Source organism: Littorina saxatilis, linkage group LG1, assembly GCF_037325665.1.
Source record: "Littorina saxatilis isolate snail1 linkage group LG1, US_GU_Lsax_2.0, whole genome shotgun sequence".
NCBI classification, from domain to species: Eukaryota; Metazoa; Mollusca; class Gastropoda; order Littorinimorpha; family Littorinidae; genus Littorina; species Littorina saxatilis.
Genome location: NC_090245.1, coordinates 30,357,913 through 30,385,481, shown reverse-complemented (window position 1 = coordinate 30,385,481; position 27,569 = coordinate 30,357,913). Strand labels below are relative to the sequence as shown.

Below are 27,569 nucleotides of genomic sequence, written 5' to 3'. Positions count from 1 at the left end.
AAGAATAAAAGGCAACCGCATCATAACCATTTCTGCATCTGTCGGTTCATTTTCAATTTATGAACTGTGCAGCTCCAATGTTGTCCCAAGGACTCGGTCTTCGGAAATTGATGCATACCTTTTTGATCTGACACTTTGTTCTGACCCCTAGCCGTTTGACTGTCCAATAGTTTTGACTTGTAGGAGCTCATCTGACAGAACTTTTATCTTTTCAGGACATTTGGACCTATTCATATTTTCAGTCCAGGTCCAACTGACCTATTGTCCTCTTTGTGTTGGATCAACACTGCAGACCTACCTGTTTTGCGTCATATTTTGAATTAAATGTTACATGTATAAATAACCCTTTGTGTTGTGCTCTGTTTTGTCCCTCAAGTAAGCCTTTGTTCTTTGCTGCTTTTGATTAAAAAAAAAAGCCTTCAATTTTTTCCTGTCATTGGAATTAAATGTTCCACAAATAAACCTTTCCTGTTTATGAAACTTGAATTTGGAAGAACGAAAGACTACCGTACTTTTCGGACCATAAGGCGCAACTTTTTTCCTCAACTTGAAACCCTGCGCCCTATTGACCGGTATCGCCTTATGTATGGCGAAAGAAAAGTAAACATGTACCCACATCCCCATACAAAGAAACCTAACACTCCCTCTCTTGTGATAATCAAAAATGTTACACTAAATAATGTTCATTTGATTAATATACTTACCCAACTCATATAGCAATTAACCCTAGTTCAGTGCTGGTAACGCTGTACGCGTCCCCTTGGTAACAAGGAAGACGCCTCTAAAAAAGAGTGACCATGACCCGTCAAGAGGTCAAGGCCAGACCGAGATCGAGGCTGCCTTCCGTATGTGTGCGCATACGCCGCCATTTGTATTCATTCTAACCGAAGCCCAACTCACTTCTTTTTTTAGATATATTATGAACCCCCAACAGCAGGGAGGTGGGAGGGAATAAACGATGTGAGTTGGGTAAGTATATTAATCAAATGAAAATGTATTACTAAAATTGTTGATTAAATTACATATCTTATCCCAACTCACATATAGCAGATTGCTATTATAGGCGGAGGGAACTCACCATATCAAGAATATAGAACTTGTCCTGCCGATACCAAAGCTGGAAGAGCAGAACTGCCATCCTGTCGCGTTCCAGCGACATCTCTAAGATAATAGTTGATGAAAATGTCCTCTGAGCGCCAGTAAGCTGACTCCAGGACCTCTGAGAGGCGCCCGGAACGGAGGAATGCTAGCGAAGAGGCCCAGGCTCTAGCCTCATGGGATCTGGCCGCAGAAGAGGTAGGACTGCCCGCTTGTCACCTGACTGGCCTTGCCACCAGATGTAGGCCTGCCGAATCAGTGTGGCTACCCATTTGGCCAAGGTGACTCGAGAAATATCTTTACCCCGAGCCGTGTTGAGGGAGATAAATAGCAGTTTTTGACTTTTCGAGCGAATAGGCAAGGTCCGGGCCAGGTAGCTGCTGAGGGCCCTAACCGGACAGTTACACAAGTCAGGGTCTCCAGGAGCAAGTACGTTGCTCAAGGGGGGGATGCGGATAAGAGGGGATGTTTGACCTACAAGAAAATCTTGTCTAAATTTGAGAGAAATAGAGCCATCTTTTTCAAACGAAATATCCCTAGAAAGTCCAGACAGCGCGTGTACCTCACTACCTCGTCCAGAGGTAGCAAGCAAAACAAGAAACAGAGTCTTACGCGTCAAATTAGCCAAACTGGCCGTGTGGAGAGGTTCAAACTCTCCAGCAGTGAGAAAACGCAAAACCAGAAACAAGCCCCAGGCCGGGAGCTGTGACCTAGAACGTGCTGCGTCAAGGGAAGCGCCCTTGATAACGCTAGCAATAACACCACTAAGATTAATCTTATGGCCCAACTGCCTGAGAGTGGAAGAGATCGCTGATCTTCTCACCCGAAGGGAAGAAGGAGAACCACCCTGATCGGCTAGCCAAGCCAGGTGGTTGGCTACTTGCATGGACCTTCAGCGCTGGAGGAAGTGCTGACTGCCCCCCCTCCCCCCCCCCCCCCTTTTGTTTCTAACCACTCATGAATTTGCCTAATGATGGTAAAACAAAACCACCCAGATAAGGTCAGCTTAGATCAAAAAACCTTGGCACCTCAAGTCTGATTGAGACCAGAGTGAAATTGACCTTAAGCTTCGTGAGTTACGTCTTCCGGACAACCGGAAAGAGCGTCAACCTCACTGACTCTTTGCTCCTGACTGACAAAATGAGTGAAAACCTCTTGCAATCAGCTAAACCAGAAAGACAGTCCTAACTCTAAAAAGAGAGCTGTGAAAGTTCAGAATACAACAACCTGTCTTCAAAGGCAAACGAGTAGTGAAAACGAACACATACCTGTGCGTCTCCCTTTGGATCGAACAAAGAGAGTTCCAACTGACCATGAGTGTAACACCCTCCGGGGAGTGAATCACTGAAAGGCCGATTGAGCTGGAGTAAGCCACAGTACCAAAGTCTCCATGAGGTAGACGCTAATTGTTCGTAATGAACCAGGGGCAAGAAGATTTGTCCCTTGTTCACCGGCTAGAGGCATGACAAAATGTCTAAACCAATTCTGGCATTTTCTAGACTCCTGGTGTAGAAGAGTAATAGAAAATGTCTTAAAACCGAAACCAAAGGAAATAACTTCCAGTTTTGGCAAATATGCATCCTCTCATCAAAGATGGGCTGAGATTCGCTAAACAGAGAACCCCCGCGCCCAAAATTGCTGTCAAGTGTGGAGACCGCGCTAACAGGAGCAAAATTTAAAACTGCGGCTCTCGTAAGGGCGCCGCGAAAGAGGGCGCCCTGAAAGATTTGTACACCGTACAAAACCGGCTGGTTAAGTGCGTATCGGAAAATGCTGCACTAAGTGTTCCCAGCGGTCACCCATCCCAGCACTAACCGAGCTCCAAGTTGCTTAACTTCCGTGGTCGGTCAAGACCAATGCTCTGAGTAATCCAGATAGGCTAAGGCTCCAACCACTGACTTGTCATGTGTTGAAACCAGCTCTGAATTGGAATAGACTCTATTCGGTCTTGAGAGGGTGAATCCCAAAGCGGCTTTAGCGCTAGCGGGAAAGGTCTTTTCGTAATTTTCACTAGCAAGCAGCTATGAATTCCAATCAACCTAGGATAGAAGCAAGCGTCCTAGTGGGCACTTGCTGTAGTGCCGAACATGGAACGATCAGTGCCCAAGGTTGTCCACTCAGAACTGAGTAGGACGAACTCTCCAGGTGACCGTAAGAACATCATGCCAACGTATGTGAAACCTTGGGATAGACGTCAGCTCTAGAGAGGCGTGACCAATCTCCTCACGATAAGCGAGAGTGACCCTGAGAACATGATACCAGAGTCCTTCTCGGTGAGGAAAAGCTCATGATAGAGCATAAGTGTTCCTGAAGTTCCTTAAACTTTAAGAAACGCTCACCTTCCTATGAACCGAGGCTGTGAAACACAGCCTGTTCCAATTCGGTAAGCCAAAATTAGGCTACTGCTAGTGCATGACCTGCTTCGAGTGCCTACCCAAGCATGACTGAGAGTGTGACGCAGTACAGCTTTTCTGCGTTAGAGTCTGAGTCTAACAAAGACAAGGACTCATTGTATTCATGGGTTGTGACAGAAAAACGCCTATGAATGAACATGGCTGTGATCTTGAACGTCGTTACCCGTCGAGTAAGTTTGATAAGGGTGCCGTAAACCGGCAGTCCTGTTGCCCTCAGACTGACTTTAACTACTTCTTGTCAAGACAGAAGAAGTTAACAGAAAGTCCGAACAAATTCCTTGTGAGGACATAAAGAAGGTGTGAACCCATTGGCCGACAGCTGTCGTGAATGACCTTCTTGCTACTTGGATTTGAGAGTCTGTTAATCTGCGTTCTAACCTAAGTAGAATGCTGATCAGATTCATAGCAATCCTGTGTAGCGGCAGGAAACGACAAATAATGGGACGAAAAATTGTCCACAAATATTGTTTCCTGATAAAAAGAGACGGTCGGAGGAACTGGAAAACAGAACCACCCGACCGAATAATCCTCAACCACTGCCTGCCTCAATTGGCAAAGATGGTTGGAGGTAGCGGCTTGCCACAACAGCGTGGTAGGCATAACCGGAAATCGGAAACCCAAATGACCGCAAAATATCCTCTACCCGTCCATGCGTAAGCAGAGGGGGATAGTGCGAGGAAGCAGCGACTTCCAGTTGTGTATCAACAACCGAAAGTGCGAAAATCACGGTGGCCAAAGCCTGGTGTGAATGATAGTGGGTCGGCAGGGCTGTTTCCGTTTCCGCACCATCGTCAGCAGCCCCGTCATGCACATCCGTGCAATCCGGAAGCTGACTCCCGTATTGACTGCCATAGTCAAAAGGAGAATCAGCCGGAAGGAATGGCAAACGTGGTATCTCAACCGTACGTAAAGCCTCCTTACTGATTACTTCCTGCCCCCCGGGCGGAAGCGGAAACAGCCCTGCCGACCCACTATCATTCTCTGATATGGTGGGCAGAAACATGTCAAAGACAAAGTCACAAAGGCTGCAAACAGCCGGAGCGTAGATAAATGCGACCACCGCGTGTGAACGCTGAGGTTGGAATGAATACAAATGGCGGCGTATGCGCACGCATACGGAAGGCAGCCTCGATCTCGGTCTGGCCTTGACCTCTTGACGGGTCATGGTCACTCCTTTTTAGAGGCGTCTTCCTTGTTACCAAGGGGACGCGTACAGCGTTACCAGCACTGAACTAGGGTTAATTGCTATATGTGAGTTGGGATAAGATATGTAATTTAATCAAAAATTTTAGTAGTAAATTTTCATTTGATTAATATACTTACCCAACTCGCATATAGCAATTAACCCTAGTTCAGTGCTGGTTACGCTGTACGCGTCCCCTTGGTAACCAAGGGAGACCACTCTAAAAAAGAGAGTGACCTATCCCATAATGCCAGACTAACCACTAGCCTGACTTCCGTATGCGCGCGCATACACCGCCGTCTTATCATTCCAAAACGAAGCCCAACTCACTTCTTTTTTAGACCCCCATACCACCACAGCGGGGAGGCGGGAGGGAATAAACGATGTGAGTTGGGTAAGTATATTAATCAAATGAAAATTTACTACTAAAATTTTTGATTAAATTACATATCTTACCCAACTCACATATAGCAGATTGCTATCATAGGAGGAGGGTACTCACCAAATCAATCCACAAGAAACTGCCCTGCAGCCACCAAAGAGGGCAAAGCAGAGTGGGAATCTAGTGGAATTATGATATTAGGACCTGTACCGCGGCTACCATAACAGATAGCGCGGAACTGCCGTCCTGTCTCAAGACACCTCTGAGGAAGAAGTTTCTAAACAAGAAGAGCAAACGCTCGATCGAGTCACTTTCGCAGTTCTGAATATTATATGAGGCATCAGATGGACAGGAAGAAATTGCTATTCACAACACAATGAGTCACGTTCACATAAAATTTGAGCCCGGTCACTTTTATAGTTTCCGAGAAAAGCCCAACGTTAAGTTGTGTGTTGCCGAACAGAAAAGGCTAGTTATCTCCCTTGTTTTTCTGATAACGTTCGTAAAAGGCTACAGATGTAAATACTTTGATGTAAAGAATAATCCTACAAAGTTTCAATCACATCCGATGAACTTTGTCAAAGATATAAAATGTCTAATTTTTCCTTTGACGCTGACCTGTGACCTTGAAAAAGGTCAAAGGTCAACGAAACCATCGTTAAAGTGTAGAGGTCATTGGAGGTCACGACTAAACAAAATATGAGCCCGATCGCTTTGATAGTTTCCGAGAAAAGTTTGTCAAAGATATAAAATGTCTAATTTTTCCTTTGACGCTGACCTGTGACCTTGAAAAAGGTCAAAGGTCAACGAAACCATCGTTAAAGTGTAGAGGTCATTGGAGGTCACGACTAAACAAAATATGAGCCCGATCGCTTTGATAGTTTCCGAGAAAAGTCCAACGTTAAGGTGGTGTCTACGGACGGCCGGCCGGACGGCCGGCCGGCCGGACAGACTAACACTGACCGATTACATAGAGTCACTTTTTCTCAAGTGACTCAAAAACCACCTCAGACCGCCAGTAAGCCTACTCCAGTCTTCAGCCTAAAGGACCCGACCGGAGGACTGTCAAAGAGGAGGCCCATGCCCTTGCCTCATACGTCCCAGCTACAGAGAGAGGCAAAACTGCCCTAACATCCCCAGACTGTGTTTATCAGCAGGTAAACCCCTGTCTGATCAACCTGGAGAAACTCTTGGTTCAAATTAATTTCACAATATCCTTACACCTTGCTGTGTTAAGTGATATCATAAAAGATTCTGGCCTCCTGAACCAAGCCAACATCTTGCAAGTATCTAGCCTACAGCTACAAAGGCTGGCAGACCGAAAGATCTGAACTGCCGGGCACCAGATACGTCCCGTAGGTAAACATCTTAAAAGGCATTTCCTGATGTCTAGTAGACGTGTACTATAATAGCGGGTACCTAAAATATCCCGCAGTTAGAAACTCATGACTACGTTCTCGCACGTTCAATGAGCTGCGTTAATGACTTATGTAAGTCTCTCAGACTTGAGAACAGGTAAAGAAGAGGCCCACACTCTGACTTCTTGAGTCCGTGCTGCCTGAAGAAGGAGGCCTAATCAACGTGGCATACCATCTAGCTAAGGCTGACTTCACTAAGTCAATGCCTCCACGAGAGTTGATGGAAATAAATAAAAACCCTTGTTCTGATGATCTAAACGAATCAGAGCGAGTAAGAAAAATATTCAACTTGAAATGTTCAAAAGGCTAATAGGGCTCTAGCAGAGCCGAAATAAAGCAAAGAGGATGAATAGTATTATCAGAGCTGGTTCCTCAGGTTTCTGAATATTCGTCCGAAATTCGAATAAAACCTAAGCCCTATAGATCAGTCTTTCTCCAAAGAAATGTCTATAGCAAAACCCGATAGAAAAACGAACTTACTCCCACTTCTCTCAGAAGCTACCAGAGTAAGTATGACCGCTTCCCGTGTTTAGATTAGTAAGGCTAATTTTGCCAGGGATTAAACAAACCGATCTCAAAAGCTCCAAAACTAGGAGCCAATCCCGAGTCGGGACTGGAGATCTGCTTACGGCCAACCAAAAGGGAGGCTCCCCTAGTCACGCTGGCTACCAAGAGCCCACAAGAAAAAAATTTCCAGCCTAGCCGGTTCAGTGCAACTGATATCGCGTAACGTCTCAAAACAGAGACATGGGAGAAAATTCGGAAAGCCAAAATAGGAGGTTCGCCACCTGCAATGAACGGAGAGAAGTGGAGTTCTTTCCGTTAATCTTACGTCCTTAGTTCCAAGCCAGTCAATATGATATGAAAACTAAGACGCTGACCCCTATGGGATCTCTAGACCAAAACCGGAGTTGAGGCAGAAGCCCCTGAGCGTCTCCATGACTCCCGAACAGTAGACACCCATGTGGCTCAAGTGTAAACAACGGCGCCCTCTTGCCAGCCCTAAAGGCCTTAAGGGCTAGCAACCAAGGAGAATGGGCCCATAGTGTGCGACCCACAGGTCGCTCATAGTAAAATCAAGAGTATTATCCGGGAACGGGGAGACGAACATTTAGCAGAAGGTGATAGTACCGAGAGGCAAAAAACTTCTATCAGCGGCTCCTCCAAAACCACCAGAAGGAGTAGAAGCGCATAGAGAGATAGAGTCCAATCCGTGTGGACCTACTCAGCCAACTGACTTAGAGAGTCTGCCAAGTCATAGAGCCTCTCCGGAAGGTACTTCACTGCTAATAAGAACTCGAGGTGGTAACACCACAACAAAATCTCGCATGCTGGATGTGGCCACAATAAGGAGCGAGATGCCCCCCTTTTGCTTATTGAGAAACAAGGCCACTGAGGTGTTGTCTGACTGAAACAACACATGTTCTCCCCTGACAAGGGGAAAGAATTCCACAAGAGACAGAAGAACTGCTTCGCTGGTGGAGAGAGAACCAAAGGGAACACCTTCCATGAGCAATGGTGTGAGAATCCAATGATTGGTTATGTCTGTGAACCAGTAGAGAAAAGACACTAACATGAACCAGCTCTTTGTTTGAATGCTAAGAAACGAAACAAAATGTAGCCACTTCCAATCTATTTTGTGTCTCCAAAGGTGGAAGTAAACATCAGCACGATCTTCATAAAAGACCCAAGGACGGACCTCAATAAAGTGGTAGTCCTAATCCCCCTCCGGTCGCTGAGTAAAACACGAAGGCAGAAAGAAGGGTGAATCCAAGCACTCAGACTCCAGTTGACATAACTGTCAATAGTATGAATGAAAACGTGCTATTGTTTGCCCACTGAACCCGACCGCTAAGAAGCCCCGAGGGGATAAAATGGTGGGTATTTGGCAACGCGACAAGCCGGGAAGAAGCTAACAGCCGAAGCTGAGAACAGCCAGCTTAGCGCTTTTCCTTGATAAGACAGACCGAGGGCTTTTCTTTGCTGTGAGCTTCCCTTTGATAGGGAAGAGTCCACTTTGCAAAGAAGAGGAAACGAAAGAGAATCCTCGCGCAAGGGAGAGATTAAAGACTCCCAACAGAACAATACTGTCGGCCGAGGCCTTCTCCCAGGCGAACAGCAAAGCTAAATCCTTTATAAATGTGTCCCGACAGAACACAAAGGAATCCCGTGAGTACGTAACCGCACAAGGGAAAGAACGAATCAAAGTCTTGTTCAAAGACGACAATCGAAAGAAGTGCGGCCACAATCTTCTACAGCCAAGGGAAAATTGTTCTTACAAGCAGACAGTTTCCCCTTGCTATAAACATCCCAAAAAGGACGCCCGTCAACCCCAGGATACCCGGGGGTAGTTCCGTAGGCAGAACAAAAAAACCTTAAGTTCTTAGGCTTGGCGCTAACCGAGCCTACGAATCACGCCCAGCGAGTGATGCGCTACTTGAGCGGATGACGCAAGCTAAAGCCACACCGCAACAGGTGCTCAGCCAAGCGCTGCTCCGAAGGAAGAAGAGAGGAAGGCGACTCGTATGAGAAACCTTCCGCAATTCCACCCGCCGCCGATGAAGGACCTAAGAACTAGACGTTCAAAGACTTCCCTTCGAAGGCTCAAATCAGCTAAAGGAGACGCAAACCGCAGCAATCAGAGCCTCCCCAAAAGATGCCAGCAAAGGCAGAGGTGGGGCCAAAACATCGTTAGAGTACGCAGATTGTTCCTGAGGAGGAGCAAACACGCCAAAAAAGATGGAGAAGAAAAGGCATATGACGATGCTACCGCTAACCCTTTCGGGAAAGTAGCGTGTAGCAACCCCTGCTGCCAGAGCCAAAAAGACGGCAGCTTAGCCGGAAGGCAAAAAGAGGTATCACCCTCTGCCACCGAAGCTTCATCTTCTATACCCTCATCATCCCGTTCAGTAGTATCCCAACGAACTTCGAAAGGATGAGAACCGGCAACCAATCCCGACAGGGCAACACATGCCAAGAAGAGGGAAAGGCAGGGAAAAACCCCTGAAGCCGGAACTTCGTGAACGGATTCTCCATCCACTTGCCTCATCCCAGCTGAAAGACTGGAAGAGGAAGTGAACGCAGCCTGTGTAACAGCAGAGGAACCGCAGTAACGGAACCTAAAGCCGAAGGCTGACGAGAGCCGACTACCAAACACCACAGTGTTAACGGCAGAAGCCACAGCCGCAAAAGCGGAAGCGGAACCGGCCGTGGATTGCTGCCGTTTCAGTTGCAAGCACCACTGCGCTTGAACTTAGACGGCAACAGGAACCCGACGCCATCCGTCAAAGCGGAAGCACCATCGTCCAGACAGCCTTCATGCACCTCAGCGCAATCCGGAAGTTGACCCCCTGCTTGACTGCCATAGTCAAACAGAGAGCCATCTTTACTGTCTTCTTCCTGCCTCCAGGGCGGAAGCGGAAGCCGCACAGACTGACCAACGTCCAACGACGCGGCAGAAAGCATCGACCTTCCGTACGCCCTACAGTGTCCCTACCCCCCCCCTGACCGGCCGCTTAGCGGCGATGGCCAGACGGGGTATCAGAACTTTCACCCGTGAGCGCGATGCCCGTGGCTACTTTTGACTGTAGACGCGCTACACTTTCCCCGGAGAACCCGGGTACTCGTGTAGCAGACATACCTTGTGACAGTGAACCACCAGGAGACGGCACACCCAACGAAAGTGGGATAATCTCGTCCCCATCCTGAACAGCGTGAACATCCGCTCTAGTCACCGTAGCGGAAGGGCCCGCCACAAACTTGGCCAAAGATGACGGTCCTGTCACCCCGGGAGGGAGTGCACGGAGTTCAGCTCGCGTAGACGAAGTTTCTTCCGCCAGTGAAGATACCTGTGAACTAAGTGCAAGCAAAAGCGAAGCCACGTCCGCGGCCGCCAGACCAGAAAACAGCAGGAGCAGAAACCGCTTTAGCCGGCTTAGCAACATGAGCGGCCATAACCAAAGGCTACGCCGGCAAAATGGCCGCCGACAAAATGGCGGCAGAAGGCATGTCTAGCAAAACATCAATACATTAGCCTGAGTCAAGTTCCAACACCGCCGCGACGGTTTGTTTAGATTATCTAGGCGTCTTTTCGGAGAAGAGGACTCAGCAGAACCTGCTTAGAACTCTGCCCCTTCTTAACGTTATCAGCCATAGCAAGTAAGACTTTGTCAAAAAAATTTCAGAAATAATTTCCGGAAAATTTCACAAGTCCAAAATGGCCAAACAACGCCTTTACACAAGTACAAAACAAAGAACGATCTCACCTCAATACAGTAGCAAGGTAAGACGACGAAAGAATACCAAGGAGAAGAAACCCGGTCCCACAGACCAAGCAACATCGGCTGAACAACAGCCAGAGCGTACGTAAATGCGACCAGCCAGTCTGACGCTGAGTTTTGGAATGATAAGATGGCGGTGTATGCGCGCGCATACGGAAGTCAGGCTAGTGGTTAGTCTGGCATTATGGGATAGGTCACTCTCTTTTTTAGAGTGGTCTCCCTTGGTTACCAAGGGGACGCGTACAGCGTAACCAGCACTGAACTAGGGTTAATTGCTATATGTGAGTTGGGTAAGATATGTAATTTAATGCCTGTTTCTGCTACTACGAGTTTCCTCTCAGACATCAAAGAGATCGCCCCATGGGTTAAACTCGGTCACTGACCCAGGTAAGAAGGTCAGTGTCTGTAAGCTGGGGCAGGCAGTGTTTTTTCTCAGACATGAAAGGAGACCGTCCAATGGATAAAACTCGGTCACTGACCCCGGGGAAGAAGGCCAGTGTCTGTAAACTGGGACAGGCAGCTGGTCTCAAGGCCAACCAGCTATTACAATGCAACTGCCTTTGATCTCACCGCACATCCAGAGCAAAAATATTTCCACTCTCTATTCTTCCTTTGATGTGCGGCTAATACACTCGAAGCGCCTAATGTGATGTTTTTTTCTCAATTTTACCTCAAAAATGGGGGTTGCGCCCTAAATAACAAAGCGCCTTATAGTTCCGAAAATACGGTACATCTTTCCAATTTTTGTGTTATGATTATCACACATTTCTTGAGCAAACTGTAAGAGCATGTATCTGCATTTCTTAAGCCCTTTCAGCTTACCTTTGTTCTTTCTCGTCATCCTCTCTGCTGATCATGCGCTCAAATTCTGAAGGTGAGCCTTTCTTTGGCGGCAGTGCTGGAGGCTTTTCGTCGTCGTCATCAATCAAGGCTGCCAGTTGATCATCTATGTTCTCTGTGTCGTCCTCATCTGATGACGGGACGACCGGTTTGGCGCGGGTGTATTCTGGAAGACTTGAAAAACGCGTGGGTGGGGGTGGAGGCACTTCGTCAAATTTCTTGTCTGAGAAATCATCAGTTTCTTCAGTTTCTTCAGTTTCTTCTTGTGTCTGAAATGAAACGAGACAATATAATTATGTCAATTCTGTATGCTAAAAACACTCTGTTTTATTACTCAATACATAACTCTCTATGTGTGAAATAACTACAGATTTTCCTCTTGCACAGGCAACTATCACAGTCATAAGCTCACACCTTTTCTGGGAAATCATCAGTTTCTTCAGTTTCTTCTTGTGTCTGAAATGAAACGAGATAATATGTGTCAATTTTGTATGCTGAAGGTACTCTGTTTTATTACTCAAACCTAACACTCTATGTGTGATATAACTAAGAATTTTCCTCTTGCACAGGCAACTATCACAGTCATAAGCTCACACCAGGAATTAGTCATGAAACTGAAAATTCATGCACAGATTCTTAAAATGCAAACTAATATTTTATATCCAACAGTCGAGCTTGCACGAGCACACAGATAGACAGACAGATACATTGCTTACACAAATACACAGACAAGAAAGATAAGCCTACAAAATCTGAAGTACAAATATACTCACATAGACACACAATTGCTTTCGCAAGCAGCCACAGACACACATACAGACACACATTTCTTGCAAGAGCACACACACACACACACACACAAGCCAATGTATCAAAATAAGTCATGATTTAATAGTAGGAAGTGTTTTGGCCCTCCTCAGTATAACTAGTTAGTGAAATGAACTACGTAATCATGATAAGTGAAACTATTGTCGTTGTGTATGATGTTTTCAGGTGTGAAGTATACAGTAGAACCCCCTGTTTACGACTTTGGAAAAACCTTGAAAATTAGGTCGTAAAAAGGGGGGGTCTTAAAAGGGGGGTTTGAGTTTTTGGCCGTCGGTCATGAATTTGGTTGCAGTGTATGTACTGTCATGTTTACACACAAACACACCGTTGCAGTTTACTGTCATATCAACACACACACACACACACACACACACACACACACACACACACACACACACACACACACACACACATTACAGCAGAACAACTTGAACTCAAATTCTAAAGAAAATTTACTCATGGCGTAATGCTCGCTCCTCGCTGAGTGAAGCACATTTGACATTGTGGCGCAACCAGTAAAATCCGAATGTCCTAACTTGATAGAAAGCATAACGACTTTTCTCCCGAATCATCTTTCCGCTCATATGAATGATTCGTCGCCTTGCATCGCTAATCTTGACCACGATCGTTGAGGTCTTCATACAGGCTCCTCTCTTTGCGTACTTTCGCTTCACTATCCTTCTCACCATTTAGATAACACTGAGTCCTTATTATCCTTGACGACACACAGGATTTTCGTATTCCCGACTCCCAAGGAAGTCGCCGCGGATTGCCACTTCGCTCGATTAGCGATTACTTTATTAGCTCTCAACTCAAGAGTCGGCGCTTTTCTTTTTCTTTCGCGAATCTTCGTTTGTCAACAAGACAGTCGTCGTGACAAGATAGCGTGCAGAAAAAACCCAGATGTATCAGGATCTCGCGCGCGCTAACACTGAGTCCTTATTATCCTTGACGACACACAGGATTTTCGTATTCCCGACTCCCAAGGAAGTCGCCGCGGATTTCCACTTCGCTCGATTAGCGATTACTTTATTAGCTCTCAACTCAAGAGTCGGCGCTTTTCTTTTTCTTTCGCGAATCTTCGTTTGTCAACAGACAGTCGTCGTGACAAGATAGCGTGCAGAAAAAACCCAGATGTATCAGGATCTCGCGCGCGCCAGATTTCGTTTTTATTTCTTCTCGCGATAGTTGGAGGAGCGATATCCGCCATGTTGTGTTTTCGTCTGCTGGAAATATGCGCAAAAGTCGTAAATCATCCCAAAAAGCTCGGTCGTAAGTCGTGTTTTGGGTCATTATCCTTAACGATACACAGGATTTGCGTCTTCCTGATTCCTAAGGAAGTCGCCGCGGATTCTATCGTGCGCGAGATTTATTATTTTTTTCGTCTCGCGATAGTTCGAGGAGCAAGAGCCGCCATGTATTGTTTTCGTCTGCTCGACTACAAATGCGCGAAGTCGTAATTCATCCCCAAAAGATCGGTCGTTTTTTTTATTTACTATATTAGCATATATCATGATTGTATTGATTGTATTTATTGTTCAAAATGCCCCCATGGGTTATGGACAAATAAAACTTGAACTTGAACTTGACTTGACTTGGGCGAGTCGTTCACTGGGGGTTCATTATATAGTAGAATGCATCCGTGGTAGCAAAATCGGTCGTAAAAAGGGGGTGGTCGTAAACAGGGGGGTTGCTAAGGGGGAGTTCTACTGTACATGTGGCATGCACCACATAATGAATTTCTCATCCAAGATTTTTAATAAAATCAAAAATAATCTGTGTCTTAACCCCACCACCTCACCTAACCACAAAGGGTGCTTTGGTTTTTGGTATATCCACAAGTGGATGAAATACTACAAGTAGATAACATTGTTCATTGGCTCTATCGATGCCCATTTGTAACCACTTGCTTCCCTTTATATGATAAACCGTCCATAGATCGTTGTTGTCCCGAACTAACTCCTTAGTATGTCATCGAGTATAGAGGATTTTGGAATATCCTTTCATGCGCCTTTCGGCGATTGGTCAATGCATTTCGTATCAATAATGTCAGTCTCGCTTGAAATTATCGCTACTTGATATTGCTTTCCAAACTTATACGAAGTGACCGGGAGCGTAGGGTCAGTTACTGAACTAGCCCCGAACAGTGAGATATGGAGAACAACAAAGAGACTCGGAAACTCGAGTCACTGAGTCGTCTCCACGCTCGAGAACTCAAGTGCAGGGGTCGACACTAACTTATTTGGCCTGGGGCCACACTGGCCCCGGAGATGGAAATTGCTGGGGCGGAAAACAAAAATCTGGGGCCCACTCTTATTCATGCTAAGTATATATATTTGTCATCATTTTCACGAGTTTTCATTCACAAGCATCTGGGAAATAAATCTCATGTTCCCCAGGCAATAAATCCCCGGTTACCATAGTTGCAGGAAGCAGGTTATACATGGATAATAAAAAGCAAACCCAATAGAAACGCTCCGGGATTCTTCGGCTCTTTTCATTGGTGTTTCCCCAGACCTAAACAGACGACATGACACTGCTTTGCAAAGTTCCAAAAACGAACTGGCAAACTAGCAAAAGTAAACAAAAAACAAAACTACTTCATGAAAGGTCATACATTCATCAAAAACAAATGAAACCTAGCGATATGTTTTGTCTTCTTACAGAGTCATGGAGTGCAAGTATCTGTGTTTCGATACACAGACGTTCGGAAAAACACGAACGTCAAGTTCAAGTAAAACGACCCCTGACACACACATTTTGACCCGTGCACAAGACGTTGTATAAACGAAGCACAAATAAGAAACAATAATAAAAGCAAAGAAAATAGCAACAAGATATGCAAACATCTAACAAAGCCGAGCAAGCAGAATGACAGGTCTAATGAAAAACAAAGAGGTACTGAGTCGGAAACAAGATCCCGATTCTTTCCTTCGTTGCACGACGCAAATCTTCTGTGACCTTTGACCAAACGTAGCTTCCACATTCGATCACTCAGCTTAATATTTACAATAGAAAGCCGAGGGGGTGGAATACCGAGATGAACCTACAGAATTGTGCATCCTCAAACTTGACATATTCATCCCAACATTTAATTAACTCAAAAACACAGAAAATTGCTTTCACACGCCGGCTCATTCTGATAATCCTCGCTCCACGGCTATCGTTGATTGCCAGTGGTTATCAAACCGGGACTCGTGTGGTTATCAGCACGGAACCCGTGTTTCAAACCATGGCTCCCTGGGTTGATTGTGCACTTATTTTCTCACTACCAAAATGATGACAAAAACAATGTTTGGTGGTTTGTTGACAGACCAGCTTTTTTGTCAGTCCTCGGGGGGCATATCGACTTTTGTTTCATATTTATTGACCGCGGCCTTCGGCCTTGGTCAATAAATATGAAACAAAAAACGATATGCTCCCCCTCGGACCGACAAAAAAGCTGGTCTGTCAACAACCCATCAAACATCTTATAATACCTTCAGAATCCCCACTTTTTCCAAGTGGTTCTCAGCTATAAGATCTGCACGGGCGGCAATGCATTGTCTGTTTTTCTTCATCGTACTGAAGCCAGGGAAATTCTTTCAACCATTGGACATTGAAATTACGACAGCGCTTCGCGCTTTTGGCTGCATCGGTCTCCTTTTTACATTGAGTCAAGTTTTGACTAAATGTTTTAACGTAGAGGGGGAATCGAGACGAGGGTCGTGGTGTATGTGTGTGTGTCTGTCTGTGCGTGTGTGTGTGTAGAGCGATTCAGACCAAACTACTGGACCGATCTTTGTGAAATTTGACATGAGAGTTCCTGGGAATGATATCCCCGGATATTTTTTTATTTTTTTTGATAAATACCTTTGATGGCGTCATATCCGGCTTTTTGTAAAAGTTGAGGCGGCACTGTCACACCCTCATTTTTCAATCAAATTGATTGAAATTTTGGCCAAGCAATCTTCAACGAAGGCCGGACTTCGGTATTGCATTTCAGCTTGGTGGCTTAAAAATTAATTAATGACTTTGGTCATTACAAATCTGAAAATTGTAAAAAACGTTGTTGTTTTTTTTAAGGGGGGACAGGGTAGGCAAGCACTTTTTTTTTTTCTTTTTGAAACAGCTTGCTGCTTGTTTGATTTTTGCAAGCAGAATAACCTAATTAAGGGAAACCATTTTAAATTTTGAGTGAAAAGCAATTTTTTATGGCAATCCGTTTGTAAGGAAATTACGTTTTTTCCTGTTGATCTAAATAATGAATTATTTAACTAAATAATTCATTATATAGCTAAATAATTCATTATTTAACTAAATAATTCATTAATTACACAAAAGTAAAAAGTGTGATTGTTGTAATTAAAGAAATCTTTTATTTACTAAACAATTCATTATTTAATAAAAAAAAATCCATTATTTACTATATAATGCATTATATACTATAGAATGCATTGTATACTATAGAATGCATTGTATACTATAGAATGCATTCTATAATATAGAATGCATTCTATCATATAGAATGCATTCTATAATATAGAATGCATTCTATAATATAGAATGCATTGTATACTATAGAATGCATTCTATAATATAGAATGCATTCTATAATATAGAATGCATTCTATACTATAGAATGCATTCTATAATATAGAATGCATTCTATACTATAGAATGCATTCTATAATATAGAATGCATTCTATATTATAGAATAAATTCAAAAACGTTACGAAACTACTCTCTGTGTCTCTGTCTCTCTATGTGTCTCTCTATGTTTCTCTCTCTCTCTCTCTCCCTCTCTCTCTCTCTCTCTTTCTCTCTATTCAATTAAACTGTGTCAGTGTCTCTGTCTCTCTCTGTCTCTGTCTGTCTCTCTCTGTCTCTGTCTCTGTCTGTCTGTCTGTCTCTCTCCCTCTCTCTCTCTCCGTTTCTCTCTCTCTGTTTCTGTCTCTCTCGGCTCTCTCTCTCTCTCTCTGTGTCTCTGTGTCTCTCTCTCTCTCCCTCTCTCTCTCTCTCTCTCTCCGTTTCTCTCTCTCTGTTTCTGTCTCTGTCTGTCTGTGTGTCTCTCTCTCTGTCTCTCTGTGTCTCTGTCTCTCTCTGTTTCTCTCTCCCTCTCTCTCGCTCTCTTCCTCTCTCTCTCTCTCTCTCCCTCTCTCTCTCTCCCTCTCCCTCTCCCTCTCTCTCTTCCTCTCTCTCCCTCTCTCTCTCTCTGTTACTGTATTGTATACTATAGAATGCATTGTATACTATAGAATGCATTCTATAATATAGAATGCATTCTATAATATAGAATGCATTCTATACTATAGAATGCATTCTATAATATAGAATGCATTCTATACTATACAATGCATTCTATAGTATATAATGCATTATATATAGTAAATAATGGATTTTTTTTATTACATAATGAATTGTTTAGTAAATAAAAGATTTCTTTAATTACAACAATCACACTTTTTACTTTTGTGTAAATAATGAATTATTTAGTTAAATAATGAATTATTTAGCTATATAATGAATTATTTAGTTAAATAATTCATTATTTAGATCAACAGGAAAAAACGTAATTTCTTTACAAACGGATTGCCATAATTTTTGGGGGTTTTATTCACCAAAATGTTAGAAAAACGTTATAAAATGTGCTTTTTTTAAAATGTTGCAGTTTGTGAACCAGTGCATGTTTTTATCCAATTTTTCTTCTTTGCAGCAATATGTGTGTGTTTAATAATTCTGTGTATCGAAAAGCATTTCTAAGCAATATATTATTTTAATTTAGCATTTTCAGTTACCGGTTCAGTTCTGATAAGAAAAATACATGAAATCCTAACTGTCAGACTCATAAAAACCCAACCAATGCACTGAACTCTTATTCCATACACAGAACTGATGCTGTACAACTCATAAACAACATATACAAAAACTGAACAAATCCATCAAGCCTTTCAAAAGTTGCAACATTTTAATTGTAGCGTTTTGTCTGAAAATTACATTCAGAGAAAACAGCATTTTAAAGATTTGAACCAGTACATAAAAAAACCAGTAGCACAGTGCACCCTGAATTCATATGTTTTTATCAGAATGACCACTTTACTATGTAGGGAAAAGGATTTGACAATCAAATTATCAGGATTTTTTTTATATACATCATATGAAAACAGCCATCTTTGTTTGTACCGATATGAAAACATGAATCAGAACCAAACTGTCAGACTCATAAAAACCCAACCAATGCACTTAACTCTTATTCCATACACAAAACTGACGCTTTACAAATCATAAACAACATAAACAAAAATGAAACAAATCCATCAAGCCATTCAAAAGTTGCAACATTTTAATTACAGATGTTTGTCTGAAAATTACATTCAGAGAAAACAGCATTTGAAAGATTCCAACCAGTACCTCAAACTAGTAGCACAGTGCAGCCTGAATTGATATGTTTTTATAAGAATAACCACTTTACTATGATGGGGAAATGATTTGACGATCAAATTATCCAGACTTTTTTAAAAAATCATTTGAAAACTCATCTATGTTAGTGCAGATATGAATCAAAACGAAACTGTCGGACTCATAAAAACACAAGGAATCCACTGTATTCTTATTCCATGCACAGAAATGGTGCTTCACAAATCATAAACAACATATACAAAATTGGAACAAATCCATCTTGCCATTCAAAAGTTACAACATTTTAATTACCACATTTTGTCTCAAATTACATGTAGAGAAAACAGCATGTAAAAGAGTCTCACTAGTACCCCGGTAAACTAGTACCACAGTAGAGCTTGAATTAATGGGGTGGGTTTTTTTTAACCAGAATAACACTTTAACTATGAAGGGGAAATGATTTGATAATCAAATTATCAGATTTTTTTGATTTAAAAAAAAATCATATGAAAACATTAAAAAAGTCAATTATCTGTGTTTGTGCTGATATGAAAATATTGATCAGAACCAAACTGTCAGACTCATAAAAACCCAACGGATGCACTGATTTCTTATTCCATTGCATAGAAATGATGCTTCACAAATCATCAACAACATTACATAATTATATATACACAAATGGAACAAAGCTATCAAGCCATTCAAAAGTTGCAACATTTTAATTACAGTATTTCTGTGCTCAATCCTAACACTGCAGCAAATTTCTGTAAAGCTGAATGTCCCTTTCCATGTACCAACATGGTCATACGCGGATTATTTAAAATGCAACTTTACCACCCGAAGCGTTGCAAACACCGGGAGAAGAGTAAACAACTGCAGACTTGAATGGACACTCATATGCACTCCAGATGCAGGGCCTGTGCAAATCCTTGGGCTGATGCATCACCTTCTTTCATAATCAGACTGCTATCAGACAAGCATTCAGTACAGGATATAAACCTTTCAGCAATATTTTGAGCTGATCAATGTTGACAAAAGCCCAACACATGTCAGCGGAGTGACGTTGCACAGTACCAGTATCCATATCTGCTTGTGATGGGTCAGAAGATGGCAAAGTATCTGTATCTTCTTATGGTTGGTCAGAAGATGGCAAAGCTGATGTTTCTGCTGTGGAAGAGGGTAGTTCCGGTTTAGCAAACTTTTCCATCAGGTCAATCTTTCTCCTCGCTGCCACCACAGGAGGACTGGCTCTCCCCTTGCTCCAACCTAATAAATACACAAACACTGATTTAATATTTGATACAACTGTCCATGGTTTTTGTTTGTAATAAGCTGCAAATTTTAAGACTCAATATAAACGTCAACAAGTGCTTGTACTTTATTTTGCAAATGACCATGTTACATGGGGTGTACCTCAACTTTTTGGCTAGGCTGGTAAATCAGAAATCCCAATCAGCCCCCAACCACTGAACCAGGCGGGTTTTCTTACAACCACCTCAGCGGCTCGTACCCACATATGTCGGTTGACGAACACACACACACACACACACACACACAAAAGACATTCATTAATTGGCCCCTATCACAAAATGTACATGTCAAGTTTACTATGGGATTTGAGTAACCACACAATCACATACACACAAACTAGCTGAATTATTTTCTTTCTTTCTTTCTTTCTTTTCATATTTTTCTTTTAAAATTAATTTATTTCATCACACTTGCTATGTATTTGCTTGTTTCTTGTCTGTTGTCTGTTTTGTGTGTGTGTGTGTGTGTGTTCTGTGTGTGTGTATACATTTTCAGATTTCCTAAACCTAGCACTGTTTGCAGGTGATCTTTATGCTTTTGATTCATGAGTTGCATCCCCAGTCCTTTAGTTTAACTCTTTTTTTTTTCTTTGGTGAAGTAAATTGGATCTATTTTTTTTATTCCTTAGTTAATGGAAAAGATTTGACAACAATATTGCTGTCAATGATAGGTTGGTCAGCCATGCTGGTGTAAACCAATCCTTTAGAATTAGAGAACGCTCTCTAGTAGGGTACTTATTTTCCTACGGTCAATGACCAGAAACAGAAACTGTGTCAGTCGTACATCGCTCAGATGCTGCTTCTCAGTTTGACCCCAGACAAAGAATACTGATGACATGTTACACCATAGTAAGCTCTCAAGGGCTGGCCAGCGAAGAACAATAAAATAGGGGTTGTGAAGACGATATCACAGAGATGATCGAGGGAGGGAGAGGGGGGGGGGGGGTGTGCGGCGGCGGCGGCGGCATGGTCAGTAAATTGGATCAAGAAACCCGCAAAATACTTCAGACACAAACTGTTTATCATTTACCTGCAAACCCTAACACATTCTTACAACAACAACAACATAACGATGTGCAATATATCACGTTGTCAAACAAACAAGATCGAAAAGAGAAAGAAGCAAAACCCACCTCGTCGAGTCAAGAATCTTAGAATGTCGTCTGCTTAAATACGATCATGTTGGTTCATTTCGGAGTGTTGTTACTTCCTTCTACTGTTCGCTGCTGCTGGTTCATCTTTCTCTGATATTTCTTGCCACTATGCCGAACATTTCCAATGTTAGGGTTGTTCTCCGCAGCTCAAAACTTTGAAAAATGCTGCTGAATCGGTGAAAACGTCATGGATTTGTTGACACCGGGGGACTGATAAGTTGTCTACTGCGCTTGCGCCAAATGCCTTTGACCTACATATATTTGCATATATTAATTCCGGGGTTTCGGTTGGAACGGATTCTCTCTCTTTGTGCCTATGTCAACGGAAATTCCCCAACGGTGATGACGTCATCTTGAAGAACGGAAATTTCCACACAGTTTGAACAGCGAAGGGTCATGTCATGTGCGCACATTTACCAGCACGGAGTATCCAAAGTTGACCATTTTTTCGATTTTTTTGATAAAACACAGACAAAAACAACAAAACATCGGTTTGAAAATGGTTTTATTTACATGAATACATGTCTAAAATGACAAAAGCAGATTATTGAATGCATTCCAGGATGTTCAAAGGTGTGAAAAATGCAACAACCCCAAAAAGGTGTATGAGACCAAAAATAACTCATTTTGCCTATCCGGTCTGCCCTTAAACGATCCAAATTTACGTTCATCTTATTCTTCATCACTTTCTGATTCCAAAAACATATAAATATGTTATATTCGGATTAAAAACAAGCTCTCAAAATTAAAAATATAAAAATTATTATTAAAATAAAATTTCCGAAATCGATTTAAAAACAATTTCATCTTATTCCTTGTGGGTTCCTGATTCCAAAAACATATAGATGTGATATGTTTGGATTAAAAACACGCTCAGAAAGTTAAAAAGAATAGAGATAAAGAAAAGTGTGCTATCCTTCTCAGCGCAACTACTACCTCGCTCTTCTTGTCAATTTCACTGCCTTTGGACTGACGATGCTACGAGTATACGCTCTTGCTGTAAAAATGCAGTGAGTTCAGTTTCATTCTGTTAGTTCGACAGCTTGACTAAATGTTGTAATTTCGCCTTGCGCGACTTGTTTCGTTTCTCTCCACTCTGTTCTTCATCTTCATTTCCATGTCTTTTTACACCAGGGATGTGTCGCCACATTTTGCGTTTGGCATTTGAAGGCGATACTTATCTCTCACGCTAAAGAGTTATTTCCCTTGCGGCATTGTCCTTCGACGATGTCAATGTGTGTTTTTTCTTGACTGCGGCATTGATCGTAACGCAAATTTCAGTGGCGACTTTGACTGGCGATTTTTAGTGATTGGCTCTGGCATTAGAATTTTCGGTTTGTCATTGTTGGAATTTATCCTGGGGCGGAGTGGGCCCCAAGCTTCGGCAATGTTTGAGGCGGAACACAAAACTCTGGGGCGTTCCGCCCCCCGCCCCCGCTAGTGTCAAACCCTGAAGTGTAATATTTGAAGTTAAAATCTCCCTCGACTACAGTGCGACAAAATAGCTCAGTCGGTAGAGTGCCCGATTGAGAGTGCGCTAGTCCTTACTTTTGTGGTCCCGGGTTCGATTCACTTTGACGGCAATTTTATTTATATTTTTTTTCTGAACTCATAATAATTATTCTTGTATTTTATTCATTTGCTTCATTCCAAACGGTCTATATACTTGTATTTTTTTATTTTGATTTATCCCAACAATTTTGAGTCGTGTATTGAAAATCGAATATAGTGCATGAGTGCCATTGAACAGCTTTCCCACGATCCCGTATTCTATTTAGTAATGGATATTCCCAAGGAAAGGTCAAAGGGCATATGTATCATCGTGTGTCGACTGCTGGTAATAGTACTTAGCTGCTTCTATTATGATAGGCTTCTGGTATATCATATTGCTTACCGTGATGTTGGAGTTGGCATCCTGACCAAGCAACGCCCGACCCCCCTGTATGACGGCGAGATACGAGAAACGCAGCTGGTCTGGCGTCTGAATGAGGCCCATGCGGTATGATCGCATTGAGATCAGGATCTGACGCATATCTATGCAGGACATTGCTTTGTGCTTTTCAATCTGAAAGCATACAACATACATATGTATCATGTTTAGAGTGTGTTTCATATGATACATTCACCTATGTTTTGCCTTTGAGACAAAAAGCTGTAGCTATGGTTCTACACAAACTTTTTTAGCTAAGACATGAAATACAAAAGTCAAAGATTTTATGAAAATATTGTGCCGAACCAATAACTGAATAAGGTCTATAGAGTTTCAAGTCACAAAATGTTAATCGGACCACAGCTAAGAAATATTCGGCACACGCACAGCCTCTTCTTTTCTGCAAATCAAGCACAGAAACGTCTTACTTTACTCCAACCATACATACACAGTTAAAACCAGGCAAAAGAAATGATGTACAATACAATTATACCACAATACATTTTTTAATCACTGTTCCTGCTAAAAGGCAATGTGCATTATTCTACAGGAAACGTTGTTCACCATTCAGCCCTACCAGTTGTGACAGTTTGAATCGATGTTATATTTCTGTATCAGAATACAACCTTTGCTTCTCTTTACACTTAGTTTGAATGATAGCTTAAAACGTTTAACACATATCTTTAAAAGTTTTCTTCCAGATTTGTAGATGATACTGTTTCTTTCTAACACCACTGGTTTCAACCCTGGAGCATTACTGAAGCAAGAGAATTAATCCACCACTCACCAAAACTAAACATGAGTCTACAAGGCAGAAGGTTCCGGAGCGGCCGATGCCAGCAGAGCAGTGAATGATGGCCGGACCTACGTCGGAATCTAGAGAGCCAGCTTCTCGCACCACTTTGAGGAAGTTAAGGAAGGCGGTGGGGGAGGTGGGAACACCAAAGTCAGGCCACGTCGTGTACTGGAAATGCAACACCTCTCGCTTGTCCCCTGTCTGCAAATCAAACAGACCAACAAATTAATTCAATGTCAAAAAATAAAATATATATATAAAAAATACAGGTAAGTTTGTGAAACATTTAAGGATAGATAAAACTTCAACCCAACTTAAATAGACCATGATTTTGTATTCTTAACTTTGAAATGTAGCAATAGCAGTTGATTTCTTTCAAATTTCTAAAATTTCAGTCAAATTTTAAACCCTCCCAAACTTCAAGGAGAAAAATCCCCCAACACAGAAAGTTTACAGAAATAACCAAACTTACACAGAGTGCGGTTACAATCAACAAATGAAACCACACAAAAAAACATCTTGTGCAAATCTTAAAATAGTTCAACTTCAAGCACTCTATGCACAAAAATGCAAACAAATCTGTTGTAGCTCACAGCCATGTCTTCCAACTCCAGCCATCGCATTGTGTAATGCTTGCAGTCCTGTTCACCCTGATTCGTTACTCTCAAGCTGACATCTTCGAAAATCATATCATCTTCACCACCCTCGCGAATACCAGGAGGCCAGTACTGGGCACATTTGAGCTGAAACAAACAAGGTTGATCAGTGAAAAAATCTTCTCCTCAACACAATATTTTGGAATTTGACTGTGTGTTAGTGTGTGTGTTAGTTAATGTTAGTGTGTGTGTGTGTGGGCACTCGTTTGTTGCTGATTTCTCATCCATAGTTGATTCTGCAATGGCGTTCCAAATGCCAATAAAGTTAGTTCATGCTTTTGCAAACTTTAGGATAAGCTCTTTCTCTTTGTCACAGGGTACAAAAATTGCAATTCATTGATGTGATTGCACTGTAAACAATGTGATGTTATTGGGGTTTTTTTCCCCAATGATTGTACAGCACTTTGAGCACGGTTTAACCCTCGATATACGTGCTTCATGAATATTATTATTATTATGCATTATTATTATTAAAAGATTTACACACACCCATCAGCAAATTTCCAGAAGTTACAAAATGCTTCACAATTACAGTGTCTGAGGAAATAAGTGTAACACTACAGCACTACAACATCATTATTTTTCTTTTCTTCTATTCTTAACAAAGCAATCTTAGCTTATGAGGTCATATAACATGGCATTGCAATCTCTGCTCAGTTCACGGTGAATCAAAAAACAAGAACGGTTAGTCACAGCAATGTTTAATTCTTACACACAAATAAAAAAATTCACAAGAACACCAACCTAATGGTCGATACAGTGGACAAACCAACAATTAATATGAGATGAACGTAACTTATCTGATGTTTTATGTCCAATCTATGTCAAGGCGGAGCGATCCCCCCAACAAAATTTGACTAACAATTCTTGTTTTAAGCGCACAACAAACAAAAGCTGGGTCGATATATCTGTGAACGTAACGTTTTGACAATAATGAAACGTTCGAACAACATACCTTTCTTATTTTTTTATTCTGAATTTTGGAACGTTGACAGCTAGTGTATTTGTTTTTGGATTTCTAACCATTCTCGTTTTTGTGATTCTGAAATTTGGAACGTTAACAATAACAGTATATCTGTTTTTGTATTTCAGTGTACTGTGTTTGAAAGAAAGCATCCAATTTTCTTGTTAAGAAACAGACTGATGCCACATTTCTTATTCTTTCATAAGAGAAGCCTTACCGTTCCTTTCTCGATGATTCTGTTCAGCATAACAACAGCTTTTGTTCTTTGCTGCCAGACCATCAGCCAGAAATCTCCGCATGTGTTGTCAAGTGGCCCCTGCAAATTGCAAATCATTCATTAGCAATAATCACTTTTGAAAATGTGTGACCTGTGTTCATCACATGCTTGTCACACCATCAAATAACACAGGTACTTTACTAAAACTTCCTGGCTATTGCAAAAAAAGAAGGAAGTTAAGGTGGTATGGCCACTAACACAGGAATGTTGTTTGGTGTTGGAAAAATCGCCCAAATAGTTGCCACTATTATGAGTTTGACACATCTTTTCACAAAATGTTACACTGTGGGAAAGGTTGTGCCAAAAGACTTACATAAGACATAAGACATAAGACTTTATTTCAACCATGTGCAGTACACTAGGGACATGTTTTGGCCAGAGTACAATCAATCAATCCATACACGCCCTTCCAAACATCGCTTGCAATCTCAGTCACACACACGCTCACGCACGCCCGCATACATTCCCCACACAGAACCCACAACAGCACACACGCACAAGCATGCTCCTCCTTAACAAAACGTGTTTAACCATCAATTGTACATATGCGTAAAATAAACAGTATAGAAGTATCAGTAAGAATTATATATATATGTATCAGACATCAGTTATGACGACAATAACTAAAATCACAAATCCTTAATAATTTTAAAACCAAAACATTTCTAACATTTCTAAAAAAAAACTTGTAGTTGTATGACTTTTTCGACAAATTTGCTGATGAAAATAAATCCAAGAAAGATCCCTGTAGCGTTATTACCGTATTTGACGGACTACAAGCCGCGACTTTTTAAAAAAAAAATCGCATTGCGGCTTATAAAAAGATGCGGCTAAAACGTTACCTAAACTTGAATAGCATTCACCTAATGGAAGTCGCCGCGGATTTTCATTTCGCTCGATTAGCGATTACCGGTACTTTATTATAAGCTCTCTACTCAAGACTCGGCGCTTTTCTCTTTCTTTCGCGAATCTTCGTTTGTCAACAAGTCGTCGTGACAAGAGAGCGTACAGAGAAACACCGGATGTATCAGGATCTCGCGCGCGCGAGATTTCGTTTTTTTGTGTCTCGCGATAGTTGGAGGAGCGAGAGCCGCCATGTTGTGTTTTTGTCTGCTCGAAATGTGCGCAAAAGTCGTAAATCATCCCAAAAAAGCTTATTCCGGGCGGGACTACATGTGTGTGTTGGTTACAAATTGTGTGTGTGATATTTTTCTTCAAACTTTTTCACTTTTCTTCTTTGTTTCACTTGTTTATTCTCGGAGCCGATTTCGCCAAATACCGTACTTTCGTTTGCCTGGTTGTTTTGATTGATTGACACGATCTGATTATATTTTTTTCGACGGCGGCCAATATAGTGACGCGGCCTATACGTGGCTCATCCCAAATTTTTGGTTAAAAGTCGGGGGTGCGGCTTATAAAACGGTGCGTCTTGTAATCCGTCAAATACGGTACATGTAACAAGGTCCACTTGCCAGGCTGTAAACAGCCTCTTGGGAACTCTGGAGGGAACGAAACAGGAAAACAGACAAAGAAAATGTTGGACAGACAACAAAAAGAACTGGAATGTGAAACCATTTGCACAGATCCAGGCTTCAGCAACACAAATGTGAAATGTGGAAGTAACTCATGTTTGAACCCTCAGCGTGAGGATTGCTCGACT

General features: G+C 42.2%; 1 protein-coding gene and 1 long non-coding RNA gene across 3 annotated transcripts in view; one reads left to right on the top strand and one right to left on the bottom strand.

The window, feature by feature from the left end:
* LOC138966825 (uncharacterized) overlaps window positions 1-27,569 on the top strand; it is a 402,693-nt gene that overhangs the window by 78,166 nt on the left and 296,958 nt on the right. The gene's annotated exons all lie outside the window — the stretch shown is intronic.
* LOC138966770 (tyrosine-protein phosphatase non-receptor type 2-like) overlaps window positions 1-27,569 on the bottom strand; it is a 59,577-nt gene that overhangs the window by 7,948 nt on the left and 24,060 nt on the right. The window contains exons 4-9 of one of the 2 annotated variants that reach the window (XM_070339107.1): window positions 25,850-25,948; window positions 24,606-24,755; window positions 24,004-24,213; window positions 23,181-23,351; window positions 12,030-12,071; window positions 11,598-11,884 (exon numbers count right to left, since the gene is read on the bottom strand). In XM_070339107.1, the coding sequence (XP_070195208.1) occupies window positions 11,598-11,884; window positions 12,030-12,071; window positions 23,181-23,351; window positions 24,004-24,213; window positions 24,606-24,755; window positions 25,850-25,948 (959 nt within the window). The remainder of the gene's footprint in view (window positions 1-11,597; window positions 11,885-12,029; window positions 12,072-23,180; window positions 23,352-24,003; window positions 24,214-24,605; window positions 24,756-25,849; window positions 25,949-27,569) is intronic. The other variant, XM_070339114.1, reaches the window with a different exon arrangement.